This window comes from Thunnus albacares, chromosome 4, assembly GCF_914725855.1.
Source record: "Thunnus albacares chromosome 4, fThuAlb1.1, whole genome shotgun sequence".
NCBI classification, from domain to species: domain Eukaryota; kingdom Metazoa; phylum Chordata; class Actinopteri; order Scombriformes; family Scombridae; genus Thunnus; species Thunnus albacares.
This window is the reverse complement of record NC_058109.1, coordinates 31,559,150-31,585,638: the sequence shown is the minus strand read 5'-3', so window position 1 is coordinate 31,585,638 and position 26,489 is coordinate 31,559,150. Positions and strand designations below refer to the sequence as shown.

At 39.7% G+C, this 26,489-nt stretch overlaps 2 protein-coding genes across 18 annotated transcripts in view; one reads left to right on the top strand and one right to left on the bottom strand.

Annotated features, from left to right (window-relative positions):
* LOC122980857 (band 4.1-like protein 1) overlaps positions 1–20,432 on the top strand; it is an 80,341-nt gene extending 59,909 nt beyond the window's left edge. For 3 of the 11 annotated variants that reach the window (XM_044349247.1, XM_044349248.1, XM_044349250.1), the window contains 11 exons: positions 310–459; positions 1,738–1,824; positions 2,085–2,243; positions 5,332–5,382; positions 7,929–8,288; positions 8,782–8,910; positions 11,457–11,516; positions 14,765–14,860; positions 15,321–15,401; positions 15,512–15,628; positions 16,584–20,432. In XM_044349247.1, coding sequence (XP_044205182.1) covers positions 310–459; positions 1,738–1,824; positions 2,085–2,243; positions 5,332–5,382; positions 7,929–8,288; positions 8,782–8,910; positions 11,457–11,516; positions 14,765–14,860; positions 15,321–15,401; positions 15,512–15,628; positions 16,584–16,589 — 1,296 coding nt within the window. In that variant the 3' untranslated portion in view covers positions 16,590–20,432. The remainder of the gene's footprint in view (positions 1–309; positions 460–1,737; positions 1,825–2,084; positions 2,244–5,331; positions 5,383–7,928; positions 8,289–8,781; positions 8,911–11,456; positions 11,517–14,764; positions 14,861–15,320; positions 15,402–15,511; positions 15,629–16,583) is intronic. The other 8 variants (XM_044349249.1, XM_044349252.1, XM_044349251.1 and 5 more) reach the window with 8 other exon arrangements.
* Positions 20,433–21,190: 758 nt separating this feature from the next.
* Positions 21,191–26,489, bottom strand: part of cntn4 (contactin 4) — a 205,124-nt gene continuing 199,825 nt past the window's right edge. For all 7 annotated transcript variants that reach the window (XM_044348917.1, XM_044348922.1, XM_044348920.1 and 4 more), the window contains 2 exons: positions 25,084–25,252; positions 21,191–24,672 (listed from right to left, as the gene is read on the bottom strand). In XM_044348917.1, coding sequence (XP_044204852.1) covers positions 24,581–24,672; positions 25,084–25,252 — 261 coding nt within the window. In that variant the 3' untranslated portion in view covers positions 21,191–24,580. The remainder of the gene's footprint in view (positions 24,673–25,083; positions 25,253–26,489) is intronic.

Here is a 26,489-nt window from a genome sequence, read left to right as displayed (position 1 = left end):
TGTCTTAAAAACTAATTCTGTTGTAACTATACTTGTTCTTTGTTTTCTGTGGGCTTCAGTAGCATCTTAAATCTCATTTCTTCATGAGCAGCACAGAGCGGTAAAACACTAGCATAACCTCTAGTTAGCATAAGCAATTTACATTGTATCTTCTGTGTATATGCTTTATTATCTCATAGCCTGTTCAGTCATGCATATCCGACAGCAACGTGTGATGTGTTGATGTGAGCACAGCTGATGAAAAATCCTGCTAATGCCCTTTGCTCTTTCTGTTTTTTTATTTTTCTTCTTCCATACATTTCCCTGCAGTTTCTGGATAAGTCGCAGGACGTCTTGCTGAAGCACCAGGCCAGTATCAACGAACTGAAGAGAGCCCTGAGGGAGCCCAACAGCAAGCTGATGAACCGCGAGAAGCGTCTGTCAGCAACCTCCCCAACCGGCACACCAGAGAAAAAGGCTGTGAGTTGGGGATCAAGGAGGGGATGGGGGTTGGGGTCTGTGGGCTTTAAGGTACACTATGGTCAATATCTCATATCCAGCGAACTCTGATGCTTGACATTCCATTAAAGGGCATTGATGTTCCAGTCTGGCCGCTGTCATGTTGAATTCTTCTGACTGCTTGACTTGAGGCAAAACGAGTCATATTTATGTCACATGGAGACACTTGTCTTGCAGGTTTTTTGTGTTCTCTTATCATTATCTTTGAATATTTCAACCCTGAAGATATACTGCACCTGTAAGACTGTAAACAAAAGAACAAACAAACATGATTGGTGAAGAAAGTTCTGGTTACATAATTTTTTGTCCTACAGACAGTTCAAACAGGTATCTTCTGTGCAAAGATATTACTGCTCACAGGAACAAACATACCAGCCTGCAGTTTATTTTAAGATCTGTGTGTATAATGAAGGCATTCTGCCTATCTCTGGTGTACCAGAATAATTCAGACAATATCTCAGAGGTACTTGAAGATGACTGACAAGTAGCACAGAAGGAAGCATCTTGATGAGATTAGTTTCAAGATGTTTTTGATACTTACTCAATGTGAGGCACTTGAGAAATACAGTAATTATCAGTTATCTTTTTTCCTTGATTGCCTAACAGAGACACAGTTTTCTTTATGCCAGATCACGGAAGCTCTTGAGCTTTGATCACATTTTGGTAATTACGCTATTGAAGATAGAGCAGTAAGATTGCAGTTTTCAGATATTATAGCTCTGTCTTTGCTGGTCCTCAGACAATTTCTCATCTGCTGTCTGGGACAAGCAGATTATGCCCATAGAATGTCAAACGTTGTCTGCGGCAGAAAATCTAATCTGCCGTGTGTCTTATTCCAGGAAAGAGGGGGGATTATTATTCTGTTTGACTGACAGTCGAAGGTTGAGAAAGTCTTGGTGCTCTTGAATGTTTCCAAGAGATTCAATGGAACTCAACTCTTTGATGTAGTTACAGAAAAAATATTTGCATTGCAAATGTCTGCTGATTTGGTATTGTGGATTTAGTGGCTGTCAGGTACACAGGATTACATGTTTTTAGTTTGAACTTCATTAAAAAGTTTCTTCGGAATAATTCCTGTTAGCACAGATTCTTTCTGCCTTTTCCATTTTCTGCCATTTGCCGTCTCTCTTGCATGAAATGGTTTGTTGTGCATCTTCCTACTCTCTCATTTCAAGTCTGAGCTCTAATGGCTGTTCTTCCTTCTCTTTTAAACTCTCTTCTCCGCCTCGTGTCGGCCAGTTGGTGGGCCGAGCGGTGGGAAAGGACCCTGTTAACAACCTTTCTGTTGAGGGTTTCGTCCAGAAGACTCTGGTGACTTCACCTGAGGTTGCACATCTCTCACTCTTCATCTTTCATAGATATAACATTTGTGGTTTGGTGAAATGTACTGCCCACTGTGCAATACTATCACTCATATGTCTTTGATCTCTTATTTAAGAAAATACGATGACATATCGTATAATTAATCCGTAAATACAAATGCATGGTTACCCAAACTTCACCATTCAAATGATTGTGGAGATTTCATTATCTGCAGCAGCTGTGCTTGGCATGTCTAACTGTGTTTAATCTATACCAACATGTAGGGCTCTGAGGAGTGGGTATTGATTGAAAAACAAGAAACTTATCAACAGGACCATGACTGGAAGGCAGAAGAAAAGAACAAATCTCTCACATCTGATTCCTCATGGGAGAAAAAGGAGCTGGAAAAAGAGATAGACGTTGCCAAGATGATACATATTGAGGTAACAGGGTCTGACAGAAAAGAAATGAAAAGCCATATTAATGAATTTCCGTCAACAAAGTTGTCCAGAGAGGCAGATGTATACTCTGAACCTTGGCCGACAAACAAAAGTCGTTTTGTGATTCAGTTATCTGAGAATGCAGACTTGTTTCAAGACAAATCTCAAAGTACAGCATCTCAAGCCTCAGACCCTGAGGCAAACAATGATGAAGCCCCAGGCCCGCACCAGATAAAGGAATGCACATCTTCTAAACCAAGGAAAAAGAGAAGACCCCAGAGCTTAAACCTGGGAATGCCTGCAGAGCTCACCTACAGTAAAGGAGGCAGTGATTCATCTGGAGAAGAAAATGAGGGCTCAGAATCGGAGAAAATGTCTGAAACAGGAAATCATAGTGAATCATCCTCGCTGGTGATGATGAAAGATGATCAGGGATCAAGAAAGGATCAGTCTGTCAGCATTTATGAAGACAGCAAACAGGAGGATATATCAATAGGAGAGAGTAGGGAGATCTCCATTCAAGGAACAGAACAGGTAAAGAGAAAAGTGAGTCAAGTTGGGGCAGCAGACATCGATTTAGGCTCAGTGAATGGACCCGGAAAGGTAGAACACGATAGTTCATTGGCAGGTGTTAAAGGGGAGTGTGTGATGAAGGTAAGAGGGAAGGGCCTTATTGACAATAAAGAGCTAGCAGAGGTAAAACTGCGACAGGTCAGAACACATGAGAGAAAGATCAGCAGTTCCGGGGGAGAGGATATTGAGGTTGTCCTGGGAGACAGAGGTCAGAGGACGTCTCTCAACCGGCTGTCGGGCAGCTACCAGTCGGAAATCACCAGGATTGTTCCTCTTAAGCCAGAACGGTCAAAGAGCATAGCGTGTAAGGATGAAAGGGACAGGTCAGGACAGGACGAGCCCACACGAGCCATCAGAAGAGAATACCGCTGGTCAGTCGGCTCTCCAGAGGGATCATCAGACATGAACTGGACTGACGTTTCCGCCTTCCATCCAGCATTCACAGCAGATCTGGAGGGCACCGCGAAAACAGAACAACCTGAAGATAGCTATCAGTCTGGTAGAGGACCCACAGAGAGTCAATCGTTCGGCTCAAAGATTTCAGTGCTTCCCAAAATGGCTCCTCCAGCCCCGCCAGTGAAAACACAGAAGGCCAGGGAGTCTGGACTAATACTGCGGAACAGCCGAAATGCTGGCAGGGAGCCAAGCCTGGACGCAGCCAAGAAGAGACACTCGGTAACTCTGCTTGGCATCTGCTATTCAGTCATTGGAAATAAAGCATCGCATGAGCTTCAGACAGACTCGCACGCCATTTTTCTTTTTTTCTACGTTTTCAGTGACTTGAAACACTCATCCATCTTTACTGTACGTTCCTGTATGAAGAGCAGGCGGAGTGGTACTTTTACTCCGTCAGTGCATTTGCCCGTAAAAAGTTTGGACTTTTCCCTACATAGCAACCCAATTTATCCCCTCCCATTGTCCTAAACATGCAACACACTGTTTGGCAAATCTGAACAGTACAGCTCACCACTCACTGTGAAAGTTAAAAAAAAAAAAAAAAAAAAAAAATCAATATCTCATGTTTTGGTTGTTGGTTTGTCTTCACTCTTCTCTAACTTGTGAGCCTTAAATTGGCTTCCTGCTCACGTTGTTCCCTGTCAGAGTGTGGCAAGGAAAGAAAGGCTCACATATTATCATTGCTCTGATGATTTTTGCACATCTCCATGCCATTTTCAAAGTGGAAACACAAAACAAACAGTTTATTGCATACTAATGCTACAAATGTAATCACTCATTTGCGGAAGAAAGGGTGAAAAGTACTGTCATTCATTACTTTATCACAGACAGCTATTATCTCCCAAAATTGGAGATAAATGGAGTATAGAATTGGTTTGGGCACAGATCATTGAGAAACTACATCAAATTAATAAACTCACATCAACAGAATTCACAAAATGCCCCTTGATTATTCAGAGTGGTAATAATAAATCATAAATCAGATGCTTTTTTTTCCCTCAACCTCACCTGGATAGAAAGCCAAGCAGTTTTTCACACATTGGTTCCTCCAACTGTGAAACCCCAGTAGGCAGTGAGCAGCCAGACACCACAATTCAGTGCCTGACAGTCAGATTTGCTGCTTTCATTTCACTGTTGGTATCATTAGGAGCTTGCACGCGTTTGGCACTGGAATGAAAGGAATTTCAAGTGAATAGACATGACAGCTTTCATCATTTCCCACCTTTTCATCTGAGTCAAGCGCTTGCATATATTGGATTAAACAGGCATGAGAAGAGGTGTTGCGTTAGCTCTGAGTGTGCAAACGACCTCACTGGTGAGTGACAATCATATCCAGATCAGATTGAACTCGGGGAGTGTGGGAAAATATTACGTGCTCTTCCAAACATGTGGACCCGCTCTCACAGTCATTTTGACAGGCTTTGAAATGCACCGTGGCACCTTTTTATTGGACTTTAACAATATTTTTTGAATGCTCACTTGTTGAAATTCAAGGTGCGTAGTGTTACATCAAGTTGTTCAATGAGTGGCTGCTGCTATGCTGAAAACCTGCTCATTATACAAACTGCATGATTCTCTTGTCCCGCCTCTGCTAATTCTAACAATGAAACCTGGCTGTGGATGTTGTTTTTGTTGTGGTAAGCTCACCTCTTTTCTGTCCTCTGAGTAGGGCTCGAAATTTTAGCCTGAATCCATTTGGACCTGACTGGATCTGAACAGACCCAGTGGGCTTGGATTGGGTCTGGCTGAATTTCTCACCTAAACTTGGGTTTTGAGTCATTTAAAAGACATTAAAAATACTGATTTAGTAGGTACTTATTAGCAAACCACTTGCAGTTTTTGGCTATACTCAGATTTGGACTCTTAATCAGCAGTACACCAGGATCCCAGTTTAGGTTTGGACTGAAATATTTTGAGCTCAGAACACACTGAACTCATATTTTCAGACCTCAGTCAAGCTCTGCTGTTAAGATTTGTGTCTGTGTGGTGGTCTGTCAGTCCACTTCAGCTTGTGCTAACCTTCAGATGCTCTCTGTGCTCTTTCCTCTGCTTCCCCCTGCAGGAGCCTGTCTCTACTCCTTCCATTTACGAAGCACCGTTTGCTGATTTCAAGGTTATTCATTTGTATTTAAACCCTCCTTCATATGCTACACCCATCATCTCTTTTCCTCTCCCTCGTGGGTAAACTGCATGTCTCCTAACTGACTGCATCACTTTCTCCTGATACATAAAAAAAAAAATAGCCCAAAGCTGTAAAGGATGAAATGTATTACTTTTCACTGGCTAGTCAGCTGCCTCCATCCATCACCATGATGAGAGCTTGAATTGAATGCGTGGGTTGATGACAGAATCCCTTGCACTTGGCTATTGCTGGCATGATCCAGTGTTTATTTTGATTTAATTAGCAATAGAACTTGTAATACACAATTAAAGTAATTACTTAAAATAATAAGTTAAATTATTTTAAATTGGCTGACAGGGGAGCTTCATTGTAATTCAAAGGCTTAAACCAACTATTTTGCTTCCCAGCCCTCATCATGGGTCATTTTTTCCCCCTTGTTTTATTTGAATGCTTTTCGAGGCCTGTTGCCTACAAAGGTAGAGAGCAGTATCTCTGAAAAATGTAACATAACGGATAAGAAGATTTTAATGCCTTTATTTCATGCCTTTTTATGCTGATTATTCTACTCAATTGCCATAGAACCTATAATACCAAAAAATCCCGATACTGCATGGATGTTGACTTTGGATGAGTTTCAGGGAATGCTGTGAGAAACTGCAGTCCAAAAAAAAAGAGTTATTTCAGCTTTCTTGTCCATTTAAATAATTTAAGAACATAAACTTTATTTTGGTTATTTACAGTCCATATCTCATTGTGATTAAATGGATCTCAGTTTTGCTGTGGGTGTCTAGCTATTTTAGTTATTCAAAGGTGTCATAACCACACCAATCAAATTAATTCCACTAGTCGACAGAAGAGATTGCAACTGAGATCTGCTAAGCTAGTTACCATTTACTGTTATTTTCTCCATCATAAGTGGATTTCAATACTGACTCATTTTAGTTATTTGAAATAAGAAATTGAATTGAAGATGTCAGTTCATCAAGGTGGAATAGATATATTTCAGTTACATAAAAATTAAGTAAGTAGTCAGTAAAGTAGTTTTAAATAAGTAAATTTAGCTTTAGCTAAGGTTAGCGATGGTTGGCTGCAGTGTGCAATTACTGCAGTTTGGTTTTTATCTTGGTTTTGTTGTAACTGCATATTTAAAAAGCACTATATTTCTATGGCATAATCATTTTTAATAGTAAAGCGGATGTCAAAAAGTCTTTTACCTTTGTAGGGTCCAGTAATTCACAAAATAGAAGCAACCCCTTGTCCAAACCCACAGGTTTGGAACCAGTGTTGTAATTCAAACCCATTCATCATCCTGCAGTTGTTCATTTTTGACACTGTTGCATGCTCTATGATTTTCTACTGTATGTTCATTATACATTCAACCCGGTCTCTTCAATCTGCATACCAATAACTTAACTTTACACTTTCAAAGTGCGTGCAGTGCATACACCAAAGTCCAATTTTGCTTGCAGGTGATTCGCCAATCCTTCCCATCAACTTCTGTGGAGAGCACACCAGACCAGAGACCAGTCTCACATCAAAACATGTTATAGCTATGACGGTCTGTGTCCACGTCATGTGACTGTCAAGTTTCTTTCATTGCAGCAAAAACAAAAAAATGGCGGACATTCCTTATTCTCAGTGGAAAATGCAATATTTTAAGATAGTTTCAGCATTAACATGTGTTTTGATAACATTTCTAGTGAGATATGTGCATTTTACTTTCATAATCTTCGTTCAGTGAATGCATATGATGTTTAGTTTGTCAGTTATCATGGGACATTCTTGCAGGCTTTCTATTGTTGCTATCTATGGTGGTTGCTATGGATGCTGCTGTCGCTGAAACCACGTAGTTGCATAATCATTGTCTTTGCATTGTGTAGTTATCAGAGCTGTTATGTTACTTGTGTTATTTTATTTAATGGTTTGATGATGTTCTTTCAATAAAAGCTTAGATTTTTGAGCACCCCTGGGATGACTTGAATTTGAAATTCAGAATTTGAAGCTTTGTGATTGGCTGACTACAGGACTCACCACCCAGAAGTGTTTTCCTCACTGTCACTGTGTTAAGGTTTTCTTTTAATTCTTCAACTCTCAGTAGTTTTGTTTTTGTTATCAAAACACATTTTGATGTTGAAACTTTTTAAAATATTGCATTTTCTATTGAGAATGAAAAGAATGTCAGACATTTTTTTGCTTTTGCTGCAGTGAAATAAATTTGACAGATCGAGACCGATGTAGCCATCACACGTTTTGATATGAGACTGGGGACGCATCTGCTCTGGGAATGCTGGGAAGGCTTGCGTATGCACTGCATGCAATTTGACAGTGTGAAGTCGTGTTATTTGTATGCAGATTGAAGAGACCGGGTTGATACACTGCATGTACAGTGGATTTGATTTTGGATCCTCCATGAATCCCGGCATACACACCACCTTCAAACATAAGGATGATACTTCCATCCCATTCCATGTCATCTACGTCATCAGTCTGAAGTTATGTAACCTCAGAGTGTGATCCTCTATCTGTACCTGCACCAGAAGGAGCTCAGTGACAGGAGGCCCCAGCAGAGTGTAGCCTCAGAGGAGGAGCAGGAGAGGGACACTGTGGCCTGCATGAGGGAAATCCACTTGGGCATCGAACGCAAGTGCTCCAGCATGACGGTCAGCTCCACATCCAGCCTGGAGGCTGAGGTCGACTTCACTGTCATCACAGATCTCCACCCCGGAATGGAGGACTTCTCTAAAGGCATGTCGGAGCTGGGAGAGAGGGATCGACATCCCGAAGTGGGCCGGGAGGACTTTGAGGAAACCTCCAGGTTCTACTCTGCGCGTCTAATGGGGTCCCGGGACAAGTCTCCCATAGAGGAGAAGCTTCCTGAGGAGGGCATGCATCATGAGGTAGAGAGATGAATGTATTCATCCTTCATCACCATCACCTACTGGATTCACCCTGCCTGGCTGGACTGAGTGCCATAACTACCAGCACATGCACTTCTTATTTTTTATGCTTTCTTATTTTTTCTCATTGTGTTAGAATTTTGTTCATGTTTAATTTTGTTGTCCACATTTTAGTCTGTTTTGTTTTGTTAATTGATTCATTTAGTTTTTTGATGTATTCTTTTCTGAATGTTTAATTCATTTTGTTTTAAATTGCTTAAATGTTTCTTTGAATTTCACTGTCGCTGCATCATAATTTGCATGCAGTCATCAAGCAAAACAACATAATAAAAAAATTGTATTTCAGACTTTGTTTTTTTTAAGCTTACAGAATTCAGATGCTTTGCTCTGAAAAATATGCTGCTCATAAACGATGTGTCATTTGTCCTACATCTTCAGGCGTCTTGTTGTGGTGCTTGCTGTTGTCTGACCGTGCTGTTTGTGTTTTACACAGCCTCCAGTGGCAAAGAGAGACCCCAGTGCTGTGAGTATGGCCCAAATGCTCAAGAGGGCCGGCAGCAAGACAGAGACGCATACGAATGGATCAGAAGTCCACCCCAACATCATGAATGTCTCACCACAGGTAAAGCAACAACAAGAAGATTGAATCTGCAATGGCAAACATTACTGTACTGTCATGTATAATATGTTGCTGTGAATTTGTGGAATAGGTTGACATTTTGAGAAATACACTTATTTGCTGTCTTGCTGAGAGTTAGATGAGAAGCTGGATAATCCTCTCATATGTATTCAATATAAAGCTACCGCCGACAGCATGTTAGCTTAGCATAAAGAAACTGTAAAAATATTTTGGCTGGGTGCAGTGACTTCCTTGAGTTGCCTGGCAACTGGCAACGGTGTTGTTTTTACAATTCGGTTTTTATATGAATTAAACAAAGAACATATTAACAGAACATGTTAATTAGTGAGCTAGGTGCTAGTAAGTGGATTTTGTTACTTTTCCCCCTGTTTTCAGTCTATTTGTCAAGCTAAGCTAAGTGGCTACTGACTATAGCTTCATATTTATCCCACAGACATGAGAGTGATCTATCTACTTGTCTAACTCTCAGTGAAAGCGAATAAGTTAAATGTCAAACAATTTTTTTAACATTTTTTTTTTTTTATATTTAATTGTTTTTACAATGTTGGATTTATCATATGCAGCTTTTCTTTGTGTCATATTTTATACATACTGCTGATACATTTTAAGCTACAGTTTTACAGGGTGAAGTTAGGACAATACTCACCATGGGATCAATCCCGTCAGTCACCCAACAAATCACCTAAACAAATAGCAATGAAGAATTAAATATTTTTGCAGAGCTCTGGAGTTGGTCTTGATTAGAAGAAGAGACATTTTCTTCTACAGTGAAAGCTGTATTCCCCAGACATAGATGACATAATAGCATTATTATGGAGTGATTAAAGTATTGACAGTGTATTAATGAGGATGATGAAACCAGGTGGGAATCCCATTCATCTCCAGAGGCAATTGAATGCAGGCTTCCTGTCCCATAGGTGATTTATTAAAATGCTGGGCTCTTCAGCCATTTAGCTAATGGTGTGGATGAACTCAGGCAGTAATGTGGAGAGGGTGCCTTTGAAGTGGCAGCTCAGTGTTCAGTCACATTTTCAAAGATGTCAGTGTAAGCCACGGTAATGTGTATGTATCTGCAGCAAATGGAGGATGACATCATCTATAGGCAGGCAAAGATCTCCAGCACTGACATTGTTGTGCCAGCAGAGGGAGACATGTCATATCTGTTCCTCAACAGCACAAAGGCTTGGCCTGTGACTGTACCAGCTGTCTGCATGTCAGTGACAGGCTTTGAATTGGATAGCATTGCCACCAGACTGTACAAAAGTGAATTTGTTCAGCTTGAGGATTGCCTTCATAAACAAATCATCAAATATACACATGCTGATATTGGTTTGATTGTCAGTCACCGCTATGAAATACAATACAAAACCTTTGACAAGGTATTGAGGCAAAGCATTGTCACTGATTCATTTTAAATGCTAAAGAAAATTTTATTGCTTATCATTAAATCATAACTTTTAAAGATGATTAGTTGAATAAATATATACAATACTAAAATGAAGCAGGAGTTTGTGGCTCAAATATACAGTATATAAATAATCATAGTACACAGCATTTTGTTGTTTTAAGGAGCATTACTCAACTTGTTTTTGCACTTGGAGACCTTTTAAAGTTGACAGTTGGTAAAGTGTTAGCACACAATCGCCTACACATCCAGAAGACATGGAATAACTGAAGAATTCATGTTTTTAGCAACCTGATAATTGAAAGTCCAATATTCCTGCTCCTTTTTGCTCTGGGTTGGCCCTATCCCTTGGCAGGAATCTGGCTCTTTAGCTGCTAAATACCCAGCTGTGTTCACCAGCTAGTTTTTGTTTGTCTGCAGTTTGGAGGTGAGCAGGTAGCACACAGAGGGTTTATCAGAGCACTTTGCTGAAAACAGCTACCTGTTCCTGCTGGAAACAATGTTGAGGAGAGCAGTGAGAATCAACCAAACAGTAAAGTTGAAGGAGAATTAAAACAGTGATTTAGTGTCACTTCAAGTGACATCTTTCACTTTAAAAATACCTAGTGATTAGCAGGACAACAAAGAAGAAATAACACATTCTTCCTCTAACAAATGAAAAGTAGAATTTTTAAGCAATATAATGCACTATTGGAGTTTTGCTGCTTCTTGACCTTAGCTAGTCAGCACAACCCGTTGCTTATGGTGGCTAACGTTAGCTATCTAACGTTAGCAAGTTGCGATATGGCTGTATAGACATTAATGAGTCTGTTTGTTGACCTCTGCATTTTTGCACATTACAGATAAATATTATATTGGTGTAATACCAAAAGTAAAACAAGAAGTAAACACCACACCCTCTCCGAAAATATGTTTGTTGTTTCCTGCTTGTGTCCCTCAGACCCTTTCGACTTGCTATATGTTTTTCTGTGTGGCTCCCTTAATGATGTGTAACTTTATACTGATTACCCATAGTAATGTTTCTCTAAATGATCACCTAATGCATTTCTTTAATGTAGCTCACTGCACACAAGTATATGGACAAGTAGTAGTATGTACAAGTAGTATTCTCTCTCTCCTTCAGAACTACGGAGTCGTCAGCCCGCGAGAGGCTCCTGCTGCCCTTAAAGAAAATGGCTCCCCTGTAAGTATCACATCAGTGTGGTGACTGTGTGTGTGTGTGTGTATGTGTGTGTGTGGTGGCGGCGGCAGAGTAAAAAACTGCAGCCATTGTGCTGTTGCTGTCCCCTTTTTTAGACTTGACCTTTACTTCATATCCCTCTGAATAAATAGAAAAATAATTAACGTCAGAAAGACATCTGTATTGTGTCTGTGTCCTGTGTCTGCCAAATGTTCACAGGATGTGGCATTTGATGTCATGGTTATGACTCAGATTTGGGAAACTAGGCCAGTAGTTGTGGTTAGGAGCATTTAGATGAGTACATGCATTTTCCTAATGCTGGGGATAACTCTGACTACTCTGATTCTCTACTCTAATTGCTGTGCTAATGAGTAACGTTAAGCATTACTTTCTCAAACTCTTATTTTGTTACTGTCATTTTCCTGTAAATGTGTTATTTCATCGTTATTCATCATTCATATGTCATTGCACTTCTTCCTATTTTCAAAAGGGCATGGGGCTCACCTGATAATTTCGCAAAAGCAAGTATATCAGCAATAACCAAATTGATACTTAGTGTTAATGTCCAACTGAAATTAGAGCATATCTGCTTCATGAATCACTTGTCCCGTGTTCTCCTTTGATCAGAAACCAAAAGGGAGACATTTGTATTTTAAATTCTTTGATTTCATGATGGTGCCCCATAGTTATGCATTAATTGGGGAACATACTGTTCTGTTATCTGTCTACATAGCTGGAGACCTTATTTTGATACAGCAAATCAAATCAATCATAGACAGAGCAGACGGTCACACTAAGCCTGATAGCAGCCTGCTACACAACACAAGAGCTACAGACTCTGAACAACAACCCACATGAGCTTTCCTGCTAAAGTCTCCTTCTTATCTAACTTACAAACATGAACACAAGTCTTGTCCTGCACCTTAGCTTGTTGGACGAGCCAAGATGCAGCACATTAAACAGCATGTAAATGTATCAGCAAATGTCACTTCAGTCCGGTTAGATGCTGGTTTAGTTGTTGCCCCTCAAAATCCCTGTTAGTGACACGCTGTCTGTTCATGACTTGTAGCTCCAGCAGTTTGTTTACTTTGTGTTTGTTCCCTACAGTGCAACACCAGCACACTGACAGCTGCTGTCAATCAAACAAGACACTGACATGCCCCTTCAGCCAGCTGAGACAAAAATACCTTGTTTCATCATTTTAATAATACAAAACTATTAGGAACGCATTTAAAAACTACATTGGCATTATTTGTGACTGCAAAAAGGGATGAATAAATGTGATCTCAGGTAGACTTTAATATATAGATACTTCATTCTCTTTGATATGTTAACCTGTTCTCTGTGTATACTTCTCACTAGCTAGAGCAAAACGTATTGGTTATCTCGACAGGAAGTGTGTTACACACAAAACAGATGATAATTTGTGGTTTCAGAAGGCTGCCTCCACCATCCCTGGCCTGTTACCACTCCTGAACAATACCAATCTACCATTTAACATTCTTACCAAAAACAAAATCCACCGAGTATAATGCCCAATAATGTGTCAGTTTCTACACATATATGATTTCTTTTGAATAGTTTATGATAGCAATATTCTCATTTTCGAAAACAGCATACAGTATGTTAAAGGGGTGCAATCATAATAAAGCCATTGCTCCATCATGGTTTTGTTTGGGAAGGAAGTGCACTAGTATTGCATGTTTTTTGTAATTTACTTTGTATAAGGGTTATTAGGGACACACACACACACACACACACACACACACACACACACACACACACACACACATAAAAAAAAAAATGAACAAGGGGAGGACCCATCTTTAAAACAAACAACAACAATATATATATATATATATGTACATATTAATATCAACCCACATTCATTCTGCACATGAAAGAAAAAATAAATTAATTGGATTTGAATTCCTTAATGTAAGGATTTTATTATTATACAAAGTCGGGCCTCATTGTTGACGTATGGGTAAGCCATTTTGACCAATTTTTATCAAAGACATCAATTTGAATTCTTAGTTTAAATGTAATTCTCTCTATAGTGTATATATATTGTAAATTAGGTCAGTTCATTCACTTATGGTTGGTCCTTCTTAAGCCATTTTCTGCTCAAAGCCTTTTTTCAAAGCACTAACAGCACTCTAAACACGTATTTATCTCACTTTGCACAGTGAAGCTCATCTATATCACCAAGGTACGTTATCCCAAAAGTCAAATTAATATTCTTATTAAAAACTGCTTCCAGAACATTGTGGACACTTCTCCAAAATGGAGCCACAGGGGGACAACAGTCAGATTAGAGTCGTTGATCTTTTGAATCACATTCTTCCAGCTAAATTGTCTCCAGGAGGGAGAGCTTGTCATCAACTATTGCTGTCTGCAGATCTTGTCCCATTCTCCCTGTGTTATTGTAAAATTACCATCTGCTTCCCAATATCGCTTTAATATTCGAAGTACAGTTTTGAAGAGCAAAATATAATTTATAAATGACTTTTTGATAAGTAGCATCTTCGTGGGTGTTTTGAAAAAATATCAAGGATATCTTCTCTCATTATGCTGTCATCTTTTGGAAGTTTCTTGCCAATAAAATCTCTAGTTTGTAAATATCTAAAGTGATCCTGATTCTGCAGATTAAAGTTGTCCTTCAGCTCCTAAAAGCTCAAAACCATACCTCGATTTAAGAGAGTACAATATGCACTAAGACCATTTCCAGTCCAGCTTCTAAACCTTCTGTCATATTTATTGGACATGAAGTCAAAGGCAAACCACCTGAAGATTTCAACCCTGTCCCTCAGGTGGTGTCGTTTAATTATTTCAATCCATATCTTTTGGGAGCATGTTATCCAAGGGTAATTGGAATCTGAAAGTTGACTGGTTAATGAAGGGTCTCTAACTAGTATGTTTACTGGTAGTCCCTTTTCCATTGAGCTTTCTATCTATTTCCATACATCTAAAGCTGGGTTTACACCAGCCAACTAGTGGCCTGTGTTCTGTTCTTTTAAGTTTAGTTTGAACTTGTGTGAGTCAGGCCTTTGAGTCTGTCATTTAAAAAGGTTCATACAACATAAAGGAGATTGAGACCCCTCACTGAGACAACAGTACATGTTGCTTACAAGCATGTGTGTGTGTGTGCTGGTGTTTGTGTCTGCAGTGTGTTCTGCTGTGTGTGTGTGTGTGGTAGTGTGTAAACATGATAACATCAGAATAACTCCCCTCTAATGAATGCTCTGTAGGTAAAAGCCGGCACCCAGGGCAGGGAGTCTGTTGTGTCCCCGCTGACCATCACCGCTGAGAGTGTCACCTCAGCAACCACAACCCAAGTTACCAAGGTAACTCCTTACCGGTTCCCATAGTTACAGTTTAATGATTGGAGCTTGGAGTCTGCCCACCACATCTTTATCTTATGATGGACACTTAAATATTTTTCATCACCCCTTGCTGACATGCTGAAAAGTAGACCACCACATAAAAATGAATAGACTGATAAACCTCTAGATGTAATTTTTCATCATGTCGTCAAATACATATTCTGCGTCTCTGTTGCTAAGAGCTACTGAGTAAAACAATAGGGATTCATTTTATCTCCACTCCATGTTTGTTCTAAACCATAAATATCTGCTGCGTCTTTACTGAGAAAATCATCTGGTGCACAAAAGATGCATTTAATGTTTGAGAAGACACAGAACTGATACCGAAACACAACAGGAACAAAGATAGAAGTAAAAAATATAATAAAACAATAGCTTTGATTGCCACTTGAGCTTGTCTCTCACTGTATGTACTCTGCAGACTGTGAAAGGAGGCTACTCAGAGACCAGAATCGAGAAAAGGATTATAATCACAGGAGATGATGATGTGGACCAACATCAGGTGAGAAGGAGTATTACTGAACACCTGCACTTTATGCTCAATAAGTCAGAAAGCACTGGAAGTTAATATGTGAAGTTTATGACCCAGGCTTTGATGTTTCACGTCCTCAGGCCCTCGCCATGGCAATCCAAGAGGCCAAGCAGCAGCATCCCGACATGCTGGTGACAAAAGCAGTGGTTATCAGGGAAACAGAGTCTCCCACTGAGGAGCTGCAGCAGAAAGCAGAGGTACGTCATGACTGCAGGTTACAAGATTACTGAGCTTCCTGTTTAATGAACTGGGCTAATATGTATAAAACCACTCAAGCACATCAAAATTTGTAAATATTCCTCAGACTTGATCTTGGCTCCCAGATTATTTAAGAGCTCTAGAGGTCAATTAGCAGTGACTACTTTCCATATTTTGGAAATGAAAAGTTGATAAAAGATACAAGATCACTTCCTATACAACATGAAAAGGTTCATGACATGATGGATTTAGCGTGAATACAATCAAATGTTCTGATGTTTGTGTGATTCCTCCTAATGTTTACATTAACCACATTAAGTGTATAACTATGAAATGTGTAATAAATTATTATATCAGCTGAGCTGTGAAATACAAGAAGTTTGAAACTGTGAATAGCAAAACAGAGAAATGACAAATTAAGCTGATTAAACTTGCCAGTAAGCCAGTAAATTCATAATACCGCCACAGATGAGTATCACTTAGGATGGTCATTATATCCTTCGTTAACCCATTTAAAAGTTGTATGAATAATATCAAATATATTGATATTTTCTGCAGGGGAAAATATCTAAAATACTGTTATTGTTTTTTTTTTAATTGTTTTTCTTCTTAAATGTTTGAATATACTTCAGCCTGCAAGAGCTGGATATAATGAATGACGTGTAATCTTAATCATGACAAGGACTGTATGAAGCTTTGATGACTGATGTGATGTGACACATGACGTTTAGAGGTCTCCCATTGGCTGGTGCAGTGCTAGAGTGAGGGCATTTTGGGTAGAAATGACTGTTTTGTTGAGTCACTGCAGTCAGCACTGAAGAGTCATACTTAAACTTTTACTTACTTTTACTTTTACTAAGAATTTGACTCTTGAGTCAATGCTAAGGACCATTCTTGAGACCATTTCTTTCAAGTTTTATACAAACAGATCTGTGTGTTGCTGTCTTATTGCAGTCCTGATTGGTCATGGTGGCTCCTGAGACGGGGGACAGGAGAGGATCCTCCAGCTGTGTGTCTCCTGCCCCGCCCCGCAGTATGCCACCAACCTGATAAGAGGACTCTCTACCCCCACTGTGTACACACCGACACGAGAACAGACTGCGCTCCATGAAGCAGTAGACCTCCACTTCTGTCCCTTTAGACAAACCAACTGTGACTCTAGCCTCTGACCCGACCCGGCCTCCCGTCCTGTCCCGGCCCATCCCAGCCCTCCACCTTCCTACGGAACAGGAAACGTCTTCTATCGGATGACTTACGTTTGGTTTATTCAGGTGGAGTTATGTAAGACTGAAAGTGAAACCCGGTCACAGCTGTTACTCTTTGAATTTACCTCCGTTAGAGTCATTTGTCTGAAACTTTACTTGTATATTATTTAACTCATTTAACACAGTTCGACTCTTTTGAACCCCTGAGTATCATTTGATGCGTTTTTAACCCCAACCCCCCTCCAGGCCCAATTCCCCCCCCCCAAAAAAAATCACTTCTTTATTTTTTAAGGTCCTAAACATCCTCCCTGTGCTACTGTCATACATGAAATTAATATATAAGAGCAGAGAGGAGGGTTGGGTGAAAGGATGGGGACAATGCTGGTTGGGGTGGGGGAGGTTGGTGCCAAGTGGCAAGAGGCAGCCTTTTTGCTTGTTGCTGCCACCTCCTGGCCATGACACCTTCAGTATAATCAACAGCTGTCTTATTAGCTTTTTACATTTTTATCTATAGAGGATCTAATTTATGTTCAGTGTTTGCTTGTTTATGAAATATGTATAATATCAGATGATTATAATCTGCATGATTCAATTAAAACAAAAATAGCAGAGGGAATGAAAAAAGAAAAAAAAACGTGGACACATCCACATCTGAAATCCCATGAGAAGTGCGGAGATGATGAGACTGAGCACCTTTGGAGAAACTGTAAGGATCACTGGGCCAACGAGTGGTGGACACATCCTGATGTTGATGGACTCTACTGAAGAACAGACAGCAGACAGCTGGAACTCTGCTTTGGTCCCAGTCTCCAGCATACAAACATCACTGTCCTCGTCCCATCCACCCCCCCACTCCCCACCCCTACCCTCACTGTGACTGTTTTCATTTTATTGTCAGCTCGCCATCAACATAAAAGAAATGCTGGTCACACATTTTGGGCACAGATTTAGAATTTTTCCAAATTTAATATAAATAACGTTTTATCTAATAAGTTTCAGAAATGTGATGATATGTTGATGATCTTACTTGATTTTACTGACTTCCATCAGGAAACAGAGTTTGTATGTTATTCTTGTGATCTTTGACATTTCAGTCTTCAGGTGTGAACATGCTAGCATCTCTCTGTAGAGGTTGAAATGATCTGACTTGTGAAAGACCATCATTTTTTATCCTGTTACTTTGCTCAATGCTGCGTTTCACTGGAGATCTTACAAAGTTAATCAAAAAGATCTCAAAACTAGAAACCAGTTTTGCCAAATTGTGAAGCGGTGATGCAATGAAGAGAAATGCAGTAAATTGGTGGACTGGCCTTTGGTCGTTTAGTTGGCTGTCAGTACTGGCATCATATCCATTACTTTTACCAGCTGAAATTGAGTTTTTTTTTTTTTGGCTACTTGGGGGCAGCGCAACAAGATGTAAACACAACATTGACATATAATCACCTAATAAAGCTGTCATGGCAAACTGTTAGCAAACAGTTGTCTATTTAGCATCCAGCAGATATGGAGCAACATTATCATTCATTTGAAGTCATATTTCTGGTGAATGTAAGTCCAGTACTCACTCTCCTGTTTTGCTCTCTATCAACTCCTGAGGGAAATATTTGACTCTTTAGCTGCTAAATGCTCCACTGTGTTCACCAGCTAGCTGCTAACTTTATTTGCAGTTTGGTGCTGAGCATGTAGTGCACATGGAGTTTATCAGAACTTTTTTTTCCAGGAAACAGCTGCTGGCTATGGTTGGAAATGATGGTGAGAGCAGTGAGAGTGAACCAAAACATTAAAGTTGCAGGCTGGAAAACCAAAACAATGAGCTGAAAGACTGCAGAGTCAGGTGATGATTCTCTGTGGGTTTGTTACTATGAACAACACCTTGTACCTTACATGTAGTCTTTTGATTCATTTGTGATATAAAAAAATCTAACTATAGCAGCTTTAAACAGCAATTTACAGCTTTGAATCATATGTGCATGTTCACAAACACTGCCTGAAAGGTTCAAAACCACAAGATTAACATGGGTACTTTATTGTTTTCTGTTGGATTAACTCTTTAAGTTATGGTGTATGAGTCTGTAATTGTATTTATAGGAGTGGTGAATGTGAGGCCTGTGTTTTTCTTCCCTGTTTCCCTTCCAGACAAAGCCGAAAGTCATAGTGTGACATATTGAAACGCCGTCTATCCACAGAACCTGTTGGCTGTCACATAACATATATCCTGGATGACCTTTAATACTATACTATGCATTGCTTATCATACATAAGAATCCCTCTGATAGAGCCTGACCCATGTTAGCCTTGTTGCTGTCATTGTTAACTTCGTGCTACTGTTAACCAAAGCAGTGAAGCGCACTGCTTGTGAGATTTGCAATAAGCAGCCATTATTCTTATCCTCTGTCCTCTAAAGGGAGAAAACTGTGAACTCTCATGCGTAACAAAGCGTAACCAAAACCTATAACAAAGAGTTAGTGATATTCAAAGGAGCCTTCCAACACTTGTGACCATGGCTTTTGTCGCCCTTGTTGTCTAATCCGCCCATGCCCTGACTTGAACCTGTCGACCTGCTGTTGATATGTCTGTGGAAACGAGATTCCCAAACTGATGACTTGTATATTCTATTTTGCTCTATTTTTTATTTTATCTGGTCATATGACACTGGACTGTTGTGAAAGCACTTGCTTGCTATGATAGCAGCACATATACTGTAAACTGTTGGGAAAACTCAAATGACCTGTCTTTGCTGTAGTATTGGACACACTACTGATGGAAGAGAAACAACTGTAGGCATCAGGAGAGAGGTTGTGTACTGTGGGTGAGGTGGTGAGTTGAAGGATGGAAGGCCTGTATCTACATATAAATATCCATACTTCTGTGTATTATCCTGTAAAGTATGTAGAAATTGAAAGGAGCAAGGATGTGTTTTCAGTTTGCGGTTAAAAAGATGCAATAGAAATGTCACATGATTGGGTGCCTTATGTTTGGAGTTGTGCTTATGTGAGCAGGAGCCACAGTTATCTGTTCTCAGCTGAAAGTGCTGTTAAACACCATGAGGCAGATGTAGAAATGACCACTCCTCTGAGTCCAAGGTGAGAAGGAGCTGTCTTGAAAGTGAATTACTGTCATGTAAAGGATGTGACATTGAGCGCAGTAAAAAGGGAAAGTCTTTCTGAACGGGAACTGTTAGTCCTCAATGAGATGAAAACATTTATTGGTCCCATTAAAGTAGAAACCAGCATAGTACAGGTTATGGATATGAACTTTTTTGCCCCGTGAAGAGCATCGAACTGCTCTGCTGTTTTGCCTCCACCTTCAATTCTCCACTGCCTTTTGCTCTACATTCCCCTAGTGCTCGGTGGTGTGTATTTGCTGTATTTGCTTTCAGTCTAAATGGAAAACATACATGCATAAATAAATGTCTCAGTATGATTCAAACACTGTCTCTGATTCTGAAAGGAGGGGAGAGGGATTTCACTTTGAAAAGTTACCCATAGTGAAGAAGTTGAACTTGAGATGTTTTCTTTTTGTTTACTTAATTATATGGCTTGAGAATTACAGACAATAATAATTCACCATATGTAATAAAGGGCTTTTTGTAATATCAGATGAATTGAGGTATTGTTATTGTAGTATAACATGAATTGTAACTTGTTATGCATTGCCATCTTGTGGCCAAATTCAGTATATATGACGGGTGCAGACTAAAACTATTTGTGTGCTCTCAGCACCACCTAGTGCATTTTCTGACAATTTCACTCAATTTAAAGGACTTTACACTCAAATTAATAGAATATGCCATCGACAGTCAGCATGTATGTGTTATTCACACAGAAGATTTACTGCTACAACCTCCAGCCCTTAAGTAGGCACTCTGATTAAATAACCCTGATGATGTCATCAAGGGAGATTGCAGCTTTTTAACAAAAAGCCTGCGTTTCAAACATAGGACATGGAGTGTGAGGGATGTGGGGATTTATAAAGCATGGCGTGTCTAGTACTGACAATCTATTGAGTTGCATTATAGGAAATGAAGGATCTGGCAGTAGGGTGAGCCATAGGGACTACAAGTCAGGATATCTTGGCCTCTGCTGCTTTGATTTTGAGATGTTAATAAACAGTCTCTCCCGTTTTTAATGAAAGAGAATTATTTATTTTCTCCCCTTAGCTGTTGTATTGGTGTAATCTAGATTTCCAGTCATTCAATTCAATACTGTATTCTTAACAAATGCCATTAAAAACCTTTGCTGAGGCCAGAGGGAGAATATTTCTATATGTCAGTTCTCAAATGGGTTTATATGTATTGAGAGATGCACCAACAGAGCTTGACATTGTTCTATAAATCAATAATCTTTATTAACACAGTATAAACAATAAATAGCAACAGAGGAAACCCTCATGTAGAGCGTATATGGACAGTAGACCCAGTACATCTCAGAGGGGCTGACTGAGAAGCATAGACATGGGGCCAATGATGGTTCAGGTACAGTATACACAAACCAATCAGATGCATGAACCTTGCATGTTCCTAAAGCCATTCAGTCAGTTTGCAAATAGACAGAAGAGAGAGGACAAAGTACAGTCATGCTGAGCAACAGTTAGCTACAGTATGAAACAGAGTTATTACATAAAAACCAAGTAAATCATCTCTTTAGAAAGGTTCTTTTATATAAATGATTTGAAGTGTACAAAACAGTATATTACACATTTCGTGATGCATGATTCTGAGCAAGACCCAGTAGCCTACAGTACACTTCCCTTCAAAGTACTACAAACTACTTAACTGGATTACAAGCTACATACAGACTGCACTGTACCTCTGTACCACAGCAGTCCCACATGGCATCAGGAGACTATGGGAAAAAAGGAAAAGATCAGCAGCATCATCTTTTATTAAGAATACACACCTATAAAAATGCACCAGGCCTCATATATTGCCAATATCCCATCCAAAACAGCAGAATGCCATTCAAACTAACCTCAGTAACCTCAGCATTGACACAAAGGATGCTGGGCCCCCCGATCCTGACAACATACAGAATCTATCGACACAGCAGCATGTAAACATCACCGCGGCTGCTTCATAGTTCTACGTTTCTAATGTTTTCGATATACATATGATAAGTTAAGGCTCTTTAAGGACCTGAGGATTTTGAACATATGATGAGGCACACAGAAGGCAAAGAATAGCTCTACACACAGGGCTAACTGAAAGAATGAGGAGCATGAGACAGCCACAAGGGTCCGGTCACCAGTGCAGTTCAACGGCCAAGGCAGAGGAACCCAGGGGAGACGCTCTCCAAAACAGCATGCTGCTATTACTGGTAACAAGGTCGGCAACTATCACATGGATAGCTTTAAGGACTTCATCGACTTTTTGGGAATTCCTGGTCTTCTTACCCCAGAGGACTGGCACCAAAATCGTGGCATGCTAACGCTAAAGCATCCAGCGTGTTGATGGCTAGGTTTGAAAAAGTTTGAACCTATTTTAGGACCGCACGGGTTACAATATATATGCTGAAAGAGTCACTGGCTCTGAAACGATGCCTTCCCTCTTTGTTCTGTGTAAGAAGAGAGTTCAGCCAAAGCTTCAGCAATCTGAGTTAGCCGAATCAAGAAGCAGGTATCTTTTTCTTGGTAGTCATGTGTAGGTTTATTGATGGTGTTTTGTCTCAACAATAAACCTACATTCAACCAGGACGTATCCTGTGACTGCAGCTCAGAAAGGAAACACTACAGGAAATATTTTACTAAAAAGAATGTAACTTTGGGAAATATCCACTTGAACTGGCTAACTCAGACTGCTGATATAAGCTTAAACTGAACTTTTGATGACCTTTTTGCACAAAATGAGGACCATGGATTTTGTTCCTCATCTTTCACGGTGTAGTCATGCTACAAACAGCCAGTATGGACAGAATGGCATGTGAGTATTGTATTAAGATAGACTTGAAAAAATCCTGGACCAATCCTTAATGTAGTTAGCGCCAATGAACATTATCTGATGAAAGTTATACTTACTTACTTGTGCTCTTCGCCCCCTCCACCTGTCACGGTCTTTAGCAACTAATTGTGCCTCACCCCATAAGAGACCCATCTCCAGCAATTCTATAGTGTTCGCCAGGTGATCTTTGGTTGGCATTGTATCCTTTTTCCTGATTGTGTCCATTTGAGGGTCACTTTTGGGATTTGCTCTGGGGGCATTCATAGTATGTGTCCAAGTCATCATCATCTCATCATAAATGGTATTTAATTTCTGAGATCACATCTTGGCAGCCAGTCTTTATGTAGAGCTCCTTATTTGGGCCAGAATATATGTCAAATATTTCACAGGCAGTCATTGTGAAATGAGCTGACTTTGTTCATGTTGCATTTGGTTATTCGCCAGCACTCAGCCCCATATAGTAGAACTGGCTTGACCAAGGAGTTATACGAGTGAATTTTGGTTTTGAGGCTGTAGGTGTTGGATTTACAGATGTTATGGAGTCTTGCGTAGGTGCTGCGAGCTGGATATCTTTTTGGGCTTCATTGTCCTGACTAATCAGACTTCCCTTTTGGTGGTGTTGATGATGAGGCCTGTTTGTTGAGCATACTTGATGAGTCGATCAGTTTTTTCTTGCAAATGTTTTACATTTGTGGAAAGGACAGCAAGATCATCAGCAAAGTCAAGAACTTCAAGCTGGCTAGAGAGGGTCTTCTGGGTGCCTTGATGTCTGTCAGAAGTTGTTTTTCACATAATCCAATAGATGACAGTCAAGAAGAGACTGGAGGAGAGAATCCAGCCTTGGTGTACTCCAGATAGTACAGGGAAGTATATAGAAATTGCCAGTATGTATGTACTGGCAATAGTATGTAGATGTATGTAGATGGTATTGCCAAGTATGACACTGCATTCAAAGTCGTCATAAAACTTCCCCATTAGTGAGACTATGTTATGAGGGATGAAAGTTATAATTGTTTTTTATTCTCCATTTTCTATTGACATTTTAAGAGAAAATCTTAGTTTCCTCTTAAGTGAAATCCACCTTGAATCAAATTTAGCTGGCATCACCCAGTTTGCTAGCGCTAACACTTTAGCAGTATGGTAAAGCATTAGTGTGCTGTCTTGACAGATGATTTTAGATGCTAATCCTCTCTTCACATACTGGGTAAGAAACCCAGTAATGACAAACCAACATGTCGATGCAGCCCTTTGAGTGAAACATTTTTGAAATATTGCAGAAACAGAAACACAGATATGTAACAGATGACGGTTAATCGTTAATTCAATTGAAAAAAATGACTGATCTGTTAGAACCAAAGTTACAAGACTCATCTTATTTTAGAAGACAAAAGGTTCGCTGTCAAAATTTGATGTTATTTCGCCATGCACTTAATTGTTCTCGCCCCAATAAGCCCAGACCGACTTCAAATTGATTAAGAAAAAAAAATCTATAAAAGCTCAACATGTCATACAAAAAGATGCATATAGGACATTTTTCACTTTATTTTTCCTATGAAAGCTGCTTTGGTAACAACATAGTAACGACATCGGTCAATCTCCTTTACTTAGCCTGGGTGCTGAAGGGGACTCCTTCCCTGTCATCTCACTGGCGTGTTTTTTTTTTGTTTTGTTTTTTTTAAATTTTCTTCAGCGTCTTCCTTCTGCCTCTAAAATCAAAATGAATGGGTCTAGTTACACCAGAGTGGGCTGTGTTTGCGTTCCGCCGTAGAGCTGTCTCCACATCAGATGCAACGTCTGCTGGGAGCTGTTTGTCATAAAGATGTCCGTGCTGTGAAAGACAGTGCTATTGTACTGAGGGCTGATAGAGTGGAGACCTTGGATGCTGAGCCGACTGCGTTGGGGCCTGAAAAGGTATTGAAAAGAATGAGGCTGTCAGTCTGTTGTTCGCTGTGAAAAAAACCCCAAAAAAACCCCTGACATTTAATTTTTTAATCAACCGCCTCTCCAGTCTGCTTTAGTAATTACGAGCTTAAAACATTAATTTCTAAAAATACTTGAGAGTTGTTATGTGAGCAGTGGAATGAGACATTGGAAGTGTTCTAAATAAATTGCTCAACTTTTCATGCAACACTTGCATTATGGTGTCAAGTAGAAGCCATAATGCACAAATGTCTCATGTAGCACTTTATTTTCCCACTCTCTCTGTTCCTTTGGAGATGATGATAGCTAATCTGTTCTGGCAAGACAGCAGCAGAGGACTGGATTATTCAGCTCCCTCAGCTCATAGGGAGGCACTAACTAGCTCTCCACTGACCTGGTATCCTTGGGATGGTGATCTGTCTGCTACTGCTGCCTTCCCCTCCCTCTCCAAATGGCTTGATCTGGATGATATAATCCTCATCAGTGGGCAGGGCGAGCTCTACAGAGGTTGTGTTGGTCTCCATGACGTTAGGGCGGCTGTGACGGTTTTTCTTGTACAGCACCTAGAGAAAGATTACACGAGTCAAGTCAAAAGTCAATTGCAGAAACAACAAATCAACCCAGTATCATGGCAATTTGTGAAATAGTCACAAAATTTCATCAATAGATTCGTGTACATGGGCACGAATTTTCCATTTTTTTTCATGGCACTCAGCACGACTTCCTAATTTATTTCAGATCATTTTTTTTTCTTTTTTAAACTTTATTTCTTTTGGTCAGGACTCAGGAGCACAGAAGCTGTATTTTTTCTCTCATTTGTTATGCTTTTTTTCCCCTACATTACTCAACATTTAATCACAAGATTTTATCCTCGTTTTTACTTCTTTATTTTAATTTTATCAGTTCAGTCAGTAGTCCATATCAGAGGTGGTGGACCAGAGGACCCGCTGCAGGGAAGTATTTTCCTTACTGCCAATTTTAATGATATCTTTAACATTTCTCAACACAAAAACACGAAATGTCCTTGATAACTCAAAAATATGATAGGTTTATGTTATGGCCATCTGAGAAATCAAGTTTTTTTTTTGTCAGTTTTGGATAGGTGAAGTGGCTACATTACCCATGAGCCTGATTGACTGTTGCTATGCATAACATAACAACATAACATATATTCAGTATAACATTTTATAGTATTGCAGATTGGTGGTTACAACCTGGAACAAAATACTGCACTGCATATTGAAATGTAAAGAAAAAACTGATCAGCCATAAACTGCGCAGGAAACAGAATTTTAAGTTTTGCAACTGGCTGATTTCTTGAGGCAGTGCAGTTTGGGACTCATAGTTGACTTAGGCTATCTCCAAGTGTTTTCATGTACACAGTACCCTAGACTTTTTCAACAAACCTGAATTATTTCAACGTAGTTTATTATATCCCTGAGTGGGCTAAACAAACATGTGGAGGCTATAATAACAAAATTAATTGCTCTCTGAAGGGTTACAGAACTCCCACCGACAGTGAACACAACTCGAAAACTCATTCTACAATACCAGCTGACCTATCCCAGATGAACTGACATCCTCATGATTTTTTCACCCTGATTATGTAGATGCAGTATAATGTATGTTTTGGCTGTAAAGATACAGTTTTTTATAACTATAAATATGATGCTACTCTGGAAACTGGAGGAATTACAATTATGCTGGCTGATTTGTACATTTCATGACAAGTTCTACGGTGCGTCTCTGATGGGAATTGTAGTTTTTATATACACTGATATATTTCCCATAATAGAAGTT